The sequence below is a fragment of the Nicotiana tomentosiformis genome, chromosome 6 (genome assembly GCF_000390325.3).
Source record: "Nicotiana tomentosiformis chromosome 6, ASM39032v3, whole genome shotgun sequence".
Lineage (NCBI taxonomy): Eukaryota > Viridiplantae > Streptophyta > Magnoliopsida > Solanales > Solanaceae > Nicotiana > Nicotiana tomentosiformis.
This window is the reverse complement of record NC_090817.1, coordinates 44618081-44628501: the sequence shown is the minus strand read 5'-3', so window position 1 is coordinate 44628501 and position 10421 is coordinate 44618081. Positions and strand designations below refer to the sequence as shown.

The window sequence follows — 10421 nt, the reverse complement described above, 5'->3', positions numbered from 1 at the left end:
CTTTAACAAAAATAACAAGTTAAAAGTCCCCAAATATCACATGCTAATTTCAATAAATAAGGGCCAGCAAGTAATTATAATTTCTCAAGTCATGAAGGAAATATCGAGTATAATCGGACTCCTAGAAGCATCACGCATGAGTTATGCCGAGGTCGTATGGCCCAATCCGTAATAATCGTGTACATATACTACTGAGGTAGTACATCCCGATCCATGGATGCATCTCATTATGTATTAATATTGCCGAGGCGTTCGACCCGATCCACAGGAATAGAGAAACTCTTCGGACTACGGAACATATGTTTACAACCCCAAGGTAAGCTCATAAAGCAACATAAATGTTTAAGCTCATAAAGGAACATAAAATTTTCATCAATAATTACACATTCCTCTAAATCTCTAAGTAATGAAGCTCGGTCTAACATAATCTCTAATCAAGTTTTACTTATTAATACAAGTAATTAAATTAACAACTTGAGTTTAAATAGTGAAAGTATTGCATAATAAAGTCCTATATCTTCTCGGACATAACATGATTTTTAGCTACGTACGGACTCTCGTCACTTCGTACGTAAGTAGTACCCAAACTTTATTAGCAAATAACAATTTAAACACATATGGTGTTAATTCCCTCTTACAAGGTTAGGCAAGAGACATACCTCGTTTCCAAGTCCTCTTCCCGGTCCAAAACTCACACTATTAGCCTCAAATCGGTGCCGAGCAATCCAAAACTAGCCAAAGGTCATACAAACTAATCAATATATGCTAAAAAGTTCATAATTTAACTATTAGAGCAATTACCCAACCCAATTTGGAAGGTTCCTAAAATTTACCTCCAAGCCCACGTGCCCGAATTCCAGAAATATTCGTAAATAAATATTGCTGATAACCTTACGAACACAAATATATAATTTTTGCTCAATTCCATAAACATTTTCGTGGTCTAATCCCATTTTTACCAAAACCTAGGGTTTTCAATAAATTCCCAAAATTCCTATAATTTTTATATTAAAATCTACCCATAATTTATATATTAAACTCACATTGTATAGAAAATACTTACCTCAAAATGCTAGATGAAAAACCATCTCCAAAGAGCTCTAAAATCGGCCACAAGTTGAGAGAACTGAACAAAATAAGCCTAACTCCCGTTTTTAATCAAGTTACTGCCTAGTGAACCCTTTTTCGCGATCGTGGAAGGAGCCTCGCGATCGCGAAGGCAAAACTTGCCTAGGCCCATGAACTATTCTTCGCGAACACGAGAGCAGACTCGCGATCACAAAGGCTTGCCCAGCCTGAGCTTCGCGAATGCGGTCATCCCTTCGCGAACGCGAAGGGTAATTGTAGCTAACCTCTCCCAGGTTCCGTTATTCTACGCGAACACTGGATAGTCTTCGCGAACGTGAAGTCCTCAGATCTCAAACCTTCGCAAACACTCCCTCTTGATTGCGAACACGAAGAACAAATCACACCCTGCCCAAATCCTTCATCGTGAACGCGAGGGAATCTCCGCGTTCGGGAAGAAGGAAACCAGAATATCAAATTGCAGAAATTGAACTTAGCTCCAGGTGGTCTGAAACACACCCGAGCCACCTAGGACCCCGTCCAAATGTACCAACAAGTCTATAAATATAATACGAACCTGCTCGGAACACATAAAATAATATCGAAATTAAGAATCCCACCCCAAAACAAAATTAAACAACTTATCAACTTCCAAACTTCTTCAACTAGCTCCGAACGCGTCGAATGAATCACCTTACGGCCTATTCCTATGCTCGAAAGCTTAAACGGACATCAAATTTTGGGAGTCACAAACTCTAACTGAATACGTGGGAATATCTCAGATAGGAATACAATACTACTTGAATACAACTGACAGTACAATATAAGGAGAAGGCTCCAAGGGACTGCGATGACCAAGCAGCTCTACCTTGAATCCTTATGATCAACAATCTAACTCTGCTTGAGTCTGATATCTCCAATACCCGATTCTACACAAAAATATGCAGAAGTATAGTATGAGTACACCACGGTCGGTACCTAGTAAGTATCAAGACTAATCTCGGTGGAGTAGTGACGAGGTACAGTCAAGACACTCACTAGTCAAATAACCTGTTCAATGTAGCAGTATAAAATAATAATGGAAACAACTAGTAGCGATAGGAACAATAATCAACTCGTGATATAAACAGCAAGGCAACAAGAATCAACTAGGGGTATACACAACAAGGCAATAAGGACACCATAAATATTTTTCAACAAATAAGGAACCCAAGTATAACCAATTAATCAAGTCTTTCAAATATTCGTCTTTCAAATATAAGTTTTTAAAATAAAACCTTTCGAATATAATTCTTTCAAATAAAAAAATCACTCTGTGACACCTCGTTTCATAATCATAAAAAATGGGTCTCAGCCCACTTTCATATATTCACGGCACCTCATGCCCATATCTCTATCATAACCACACGGACAACTCACGTACGAAAAATATCAATGTATATAAGATCCGCACGATCAATTTATTTTCAATAAAGTAAGTTTACAATTTTTAAATCAAGTAAGAAATCAACAAAGAAATGAGTTTATTTAGAAATCGTTTGGGTGAAGAAAATGACATTTCAAATAAAAAAATGAAGCATCTGATAGCTACTGATTTGGATGTAAAATTTATTAAATTAAAACATAATAGAAGTTTCTTTTATTCAAAACAACTTGAACCTCGAAAACCAGTAAAAACCATAAACACAAATCCTCAGAGTCTCGTACGAAGAGCCAAAGCCAACACAGTAAAACAAGGAATACAAAACACATAATAAAGTTAAATAATACATCACGGAAGAACACAAGGATTTACATATCACGGAAAAGTAAAATAACCAAAGGCAAGTGCAGCCATAGAGAAATTTCAACAAAGGGCACTCCCGAGGTACCGCCTTGTAGTCCCAAATAATAAATAAATTTTAGCAAAGGGCACTCTCGAAGTACCACCTCGTAGTTTCAAATCATAAATAAATTCACAATATTTCCTTATATCACCGCGGGAGCCTTCATATGTAGTTTTAAAAATTATTTTTTCCCAAATAGCATCCCGCGTTTTAGCCCACCTTATCACACCGTATGACTTCTAGTAGCTCCCCTACTAGTCACGCGTATCAAGCCCACCTTATCTCACTGCATGCGTTTCAACACCCTGACCTTATATCACCGCATGCGTATCAATATCACAATATTTTACAAATCGCACCTCAAGTGCCCAAATATCACAGCATAACACAATTTCCATCTCAAGTGCTCAAATATCACAATATATTACAAATTGCACCTCAAGTGCTCAAATACCACAACATATCACAAATTGCACATCAAGTGCTCAAATATTACAACATCTCATAAATTGTATCTCAAGTACTCAAATATTACCACTTGCCACAGAAATCAACAATACAATATTTTTCTATAATAAGGAGCCCACGGCTCGACCATAATGTGCACAAAATTTTAACAAAATATCCGGGAGTGAACAACTCAACAGAGTAATATTTCACAATTTAACACTTTGCCTCAATATGTTTCACGACCTTTATAACTCAATACCAATTTCAACAACATGAACTAGAAAGTAATTCATCAAAGAACAACGCCTTCTTTAATCCAAATTTTTTTGGCAAATAGATAAATGCCTCCTTTTAAATTTATTTAATAAATTATTTGCACATGAAAAAATCTGTAATAAAATTATTTTCATGAAATGGTAACTCAAACAAACACAGAAATGGAATCAACCAAACGCTCTATAGAGAGACGGCTAACAGGAACAGTAACAACACACACAAAAAAGGTCGTTGTTCCATCGTTCGGTGGTGAAAAGCCACCGGACCAGATCCAACAATCGCGTAACAACCCTGCGCACAAACCCCATGTAGGCGCCCTTATTGATTCTTCCCCGTCTGTTGCAACTGTCAACAATGGCGGAAATGTAAACTTGCCAAAAAAAACAATTGGAGACAACTACAACGCACTGCACTGTTTCTGAACCAAATCAGGTGATTCAAAGCCATGGATATTACTCAACACCTCAATTATAATCGATAGAAATAGTTTCAGAAACATCAACACACGAAGCAATGACTCTACACAGATGAACAACAACAACAATCAGTTGTTGATCACGCATAGGGTGACAGGTATCCAAACTATTCAAAACCAATGCCACTATACTTCAATTGATCTGGATACTGATCCCAACCCCTCAAATAACAACCACAATGAACAATTTGATCCAACATGGCAGAACACAGTACACACAGAATCACATATGCCATCTGTTCGACGAAATGCCAGGGTCAGTTTTGATGCTAAATTTGATGAATATATGAATGATTTTGCTTCACAAAGTCATGTTAAGATTAGTCGTCAAGATAAGTTGCAAGAAAACACAACAAATGAGAGTGATAAAAGGCAGTCACATATAGTGCCACATGACGCCCATGGAGTCCCTCGTATTTCAACTGGCCTAACCCCAGTTGAAACTCAATTGGACAAACAAAATATATCCACATGTTGCTGAAGGTCGCCCGCAAGTCCAGTTTCAAACTCCAGTTGATATAATTGATACTCGACCACTGGCGGAAACCTTGAGTGTTTCACCGACTTCCCAAGGAATTCCCTATGTTTCACCTATCGAGATAATCTCTATTGATAAGGAAAAAGAACTCGCAGCCACTCCTTCTACTCAAGTGCAACAAATCACTACAATAACAAATTTGGCATCTTCAGGTAATGTTTCTGTAGCACATGTGTCTAATACAATAACTACTGATTTACCTAGGAATGTCAATATTCAAACTAATCCCCAACTCAATCAAATACCAATGCCAGCAAATTTTCCTAAGATCTCCACCAACTTTGACAGAGCACCTACTTTCCAAAATAAAAATACTTCTAAGACTAAGCACCATCACACTAACACACAGATGTTAGCACCAAAAGAAGCTACACAACATACCAAACACCATAGTTAAACAATCAGTACATCTGCTGCAAACACACATCCAAACATCCTAACCAGTTTTTATATACCAAAGCGCACACACTCCGTACAACCATCTGCAAATGTCCATCAAAGTACCCAATTTTACTCAATAAAATCAGCAACCATACTAAACCAAACAGAAGCCACTGCCCAGCCACCTAAACCAACTAACTATCCTGCTCTATCATCTCCTACCATAACTCATTCACTTGCTACAAAATTAAGAGCAAGGCAGGCAGCAGAAATAGCCCCAATAGAGTTCATACCCCGAAAAATAACTACCAAACAGGGCCAATCGACTGTCATCTTTACTAGGAAGGACTACATGATCACACTTGCATCTAGATGTCAATATACACTTATAGGGGAAGTTCCTTAACACAATGCCTGGAATGGAGGTGATCAGGAGAAGCTTCATAGTACAAACAGAACTAAGAGGAGGAGTTAAAATAGCCCATTTCAATGCTCGCACAGTCTACATTGATCTAGACAATGAGTACGATCACACAACTGTATGGACAAAAACATTAATGTACATCCAAGGTCAAAGAATGGAATTATAAGCTTGGACACCCAACTTCAACTAGAATGAAGATAACCCAATTGTCCCTGTTTGGATAGTCATTCCTGAACTATTATGGCATTTCTACTACATAGAGGTCCTATATGTATTGTTATCTCCTATTGGTAAGGTATTGCATCTCGACCTAGCCTCTATGCAGAAAATATGAGAAAGTGTAGCAAAAGTCAAAATGCAGGTTGACTTGACTCAATTCAGGCCTCATCATGTTTGGCTAGGTTTTGATGAAGATCAGGATGTTAACGGGGATGGAAAGTGGATGGAAGTGGTATATGAGGATCTCCCAACATATTGCTCACACTGCAAGCACTTATGACATGAAGAATACTCATGCCCTATTAGAGAAAGGGAAAAGGAAGAAGACAAGAAAAAAGCAACTGCTGAAGCCCCACAAACTCAGACCAAATAGATATCAAACAACACTGAAAGAGCAAATAGAATACAACATCAAAAGGAGCAGATCATACAGGGGCATCACAAGGAACAAAACTACAACCAACAAGTAGTGGTACAAGGCCAAAATGAAGAACAACATGGCAAAATCAAACCTACAACACAACAACCAATAAATGCAAACCACTCCAAGGATCAATGGCAATCTCAGAAGAAGAAGAACTTCAAAGGTATCAACAAAAAAAACAAGCAAGAGAAACACAAACAGCTTTATGAACAAATGAATGCAAAACAGATAACCACAACAGCTCAGAACCATGGTTCACTGACCAAATCACAAACCGATACGGCAAGTGCTCTGGAGAATATAGCAGAACCAAGTGCCATGGCTACTGATATTGATGCTGCAACTGGTGGAGATAACAATGGCAGGGACCATATAAACGACAAGCAGCACAAGCATCAAACAGTGGAAACAAACAGAAGTCAAGAGATCCAACATATCAGGATTGCTGACAAATCCAGTGACAATCCAAAAGATCCAGGAAGTGATACAAACAATACTGCTACAATTGTTGGGGTAACACCATTTGTGACAAAGGAAAATACTATTTATTGGGTTCAAAGGAGTTTTGGAATGCACAAGGAAGTCATTAATGTTACACTCAACCATTCCTGCCAGGATATTCCCTCACAGACATGTATGGAATCTCCTATGCCTAATGGCAATACAACAAGATCTGTACAACTAGGGACTGATGAACCACAACTGAAGAGTTATGGGTCAGGGAAACAAATAATACCCAGAGTTGATGATCATAAGGAAAATCCAATTCCAAAACAGCTTCACAATGCGTTACCCAACAATGCTTTGAGCAGCAACATGACTGGGAAACTACTAGCCATTGTTCAAGGACCAATAATGGTAACCACACCAACTGAAAAGTTCAGTGATGATGCTCCAGAACCCCAAGATGTGGTTGTGAAAGATGCAATTGTTGTATATGAACAGAATGATACAACTATTGTACCAAATAAGTCAACTATAATTAATACATTGTCTAAGACTTATGGATCAGTCACAGGATCTCCAATGCAGATCCAAGTAATTGTACCATTGAAATCTCCAAATCATGTAATGCATGACATTATTACACACAACCAACAGCCAATGGAACTTCATACTACCTTGATCAATAAAGAGAAACTAGAAGATGAAGGTGACAATGAATCTATTGCTGGGAACTTCAAGGCTATTGCAAGAGAAGGAGATTTGTCACCTAGGTTGTCTACTAAACAGGGGAAGAAAGGAAAGAAGCAAAACCAACTAAAAGAACAGCTGCCACCTACAAGAATACTGCCCAAAAGGGCATCCTCCACGACTAGATGATGATTAAAACACTAATATGGAATATAAGGTCTGTTAAGACACAATAGGCCTTTTAGAGAGTTATCAACATGCAAAAGGAACATATTTTTTTCGTTATAGAACTTATGGAACCTTTTCAAAATCAAATATTTATTCAAAACTACAGGAGGAAACTAGGCATGGATACTGCCATTTCAAATATCAATGGCAAGATATGGCTTTTTTTGGATTCAGTTGTGCAGTGGGACCTGTTAATTGACACGGAACAATAACTTACTATCAGAGTCTATCATCAAGATATTGGTAAATATATCATGATGACTTTCGTATATGCAAAGTGTTCATCACTGGACAGATTAGAATTATGGGACAGATTATACTACCTTGCAAGTGACATGGAACTACCATGGCTAGTTGGAAGGATTTTAATGTACTTTTGAATGAAGAAGAGAAAATTGAAGGGCTTCCAGTCTATCCTCCAGAAATATGAAGACTTTGCCTTCTGTGTAAATTCATGTGAACTCTTTGACACTGGTTACAAAGGAAGTCCCTTCACATGGTGAAATAAGAGGCCAAATGCAGAATGCATATTTAAAAGATTGGACAGAATCTTTGTCAATTCCCCATTCCAATCTCTATTCCCAACTATAGAGGTCGAACATCTAATTAGAATAGGTTCCAATCATGCACCACTATTTATGACCTGTGGTGACAAGACTACCATATTTACTAAACCATTCAAGTTTCTGAATTTCTGGACAAAACATGCCTCTTTTATGGAGGTGGTTCGACAGAATTGGCAGGCTGACTTCACAAGTGACCCCTTCTTGATGTTCAAACAGAAATTAAAAAGAGTTAAGATTGCTCTTTCAAAATAGAGTAGGCTCACTTACGGGGACATCTTCAAGCAACTAGCTTTAAGGGAAGATGTGGTTATAATAAAGGAAATATTTTTTAAAGAAGAACCAACAGTTGAGAATAGAATTGTACTTCAGAAGGCACAATCCGAATTAAAGAGATATCTGAGCATAGAGGAATAATATTGGAAACAAAAAGCAGGTATGTCCTGATTTGCAGAAGAAGACAGAAACACTAGATTCTTTCACAACCATGTCAATGGTAAAAGGAAGAAACTCCAACTGAAGAGGATCCAGAACCATGATGGTAATTGGATTGAGTCGCAAGAACAGATAGCTAATGCAGCAGTAGAATTTTTCCAGAAACAGTTCACACATGAAGCTGATTATACAAGTTCTGAGCTCCTCAACAATGTGCCCTCAATGGTGTCTTGTGATCAAAACATAGAACTTTATAGAATTCCTACAATTGAGGAGGTAAAGGCAGCGGTATTTGCACTGAGTGGTGAAACTGCAAGTGGGCCAGATAGTTTCACATGCATTTTCTTTCAAGAATGTTGGGATATAATAGGAGAAGACATACACGAGATGCTGAAACTATTTTATGGAGGAAGCTCTTTACCTAAGTTTATAACCCACACAAACCTTGTCTTGCTAACAAAAAAACAACAGGTTCAAACATTTAATGATCTAAGGCCTATTAGCTTAAGAAATTTTGTAAATAAAGTTATCTCCAGAGTTGTTCATGACAGACTGGAAAAAATACTGCCTTCTTTGATCTCTTCCAATCAGTCATGATTTGTCAAGGGGAGAAATATATTTGAAAACATTCTGTTAACACAGGATATTGTTACTAACATAAGATTAAGGGGAAAACCTGCCAATGTAGTTATCAAACTTGACATGGCAAAGGCATATGATAGGGTCTCTTGGAAGTATTAAATGCATGTTTTGAGGAAAATGGGATTTGCAGAATTCTTCATCAACATGATATGGAATTTAATTTCCAACAACTGGTATCCTGTTCTAGTTAATGGTCAAGCCTCATGATTCTTTCACTCAACAAGAGGGGTCAAGCAAGGGGATCCTCTCTCTCCAGCCCTGTTCATACTATCTTCAGAGGTACTTTCTAAGTCTTTAAATAAACTATTTGAAGACACGAGATTCAAGGGCTTTGGGATGCCTAAATGGACAGATCCATTGAATCATTTGGCCTACGCAAACGATACTATAATCTTTTCTTCAGTTGATCCATACTCTTTAAGGAAAATTGTAGAAGTATTGTCCAAGTACGAGCATACTTCAGGCTAAATGATCAATAAGACAAAGAATTCCTTTTATATGCATTCTAATGTGTCTTCAACAGTGTCCAGATCTATAGGTACTATCACTGGATTTTCAATGGGTGAATTTCCATTCACTTATCTTGGTTGTCCAATATTCTACACAAGAAGAAGGAAGGATTATTACAATGACCTGATCAAAACTGTAAAGGCAAAGCTGCACTCTTGGAAAGGGAAGTTACTATCCTATGGGGGAAAAGCTACATTAATCTCTAGTGTCCTACAGAGCATGCCAACGCACATCCTATCTGTCATTGATCTGCCTAAAAATGTACTTGAACACCTTCATAAAACCTTTGCGAGATTCTTCTGGAGTAACAAGGAAGAAGGTAGAAGTAGACATTGGACAAAATGGAAAAATCTATGCCTACCAAAGGAAGAAGGGGGAGTAGGTTTTAGATCACTGCATGATGTATCAAAAACTTTATTTGCCAAATTGTGGTGGACGTTTAGGACATCCAAGTCCTTATGGTCTAACTTTATGTGGAACAACTACTATAAAAAGTAACTCCCGACAACTGTCCAATTTATACAAGGATCTCATGTATGGAGGAAAATGTTAGAGGCTAGGGAAGAGGTGGAGCATGAAATTCTATGGGAAATGAATAGGGGTTCTATTAATGTTTGGCATGAGAATTGGACTGATCTGGGAGCTCTGTACCATATTGTTCCAAATGACTATACAATCAATGAAGATATACAGGAAGTAGCTGAATTGAGAGTGGCTGATACCTCGGATGAGCAACTTCTAGCTCAATCTTTCCCTGCAGACATTGCTCAACATATCAGGTAAGAAGTCCTATTTAACACTACTGAAGATTCCTGGGATGTTCCTAGATGG

General features: G+C 37.8%; 1 protein-coding gene across 1 annotated transcript; it reads left to right on the top strand.

The window, feature by feature from the left end:
• The first annotated feature begins 7559 nt into the window (after positions 1-7559).
• On the top strand, positions 7560-10088 carry LOC138893906 (uncharacterized). The gene is made up of 5 exons (XM_070178572.1): positions 7560-7630; positions 7736-7810; positions 8507-8954; positions 9081-9172; positions 9611-10088. Exons 1-5 carry the CDS (start codon positions 7560-7562, stop codon positions 10086-10088), a joined length of 1164 nt encoding a protein of 387 aa, XP_070034673.1.
• The last annotated feature ends 333 nt before the right edge of the window (positions 10089-10421 follow it).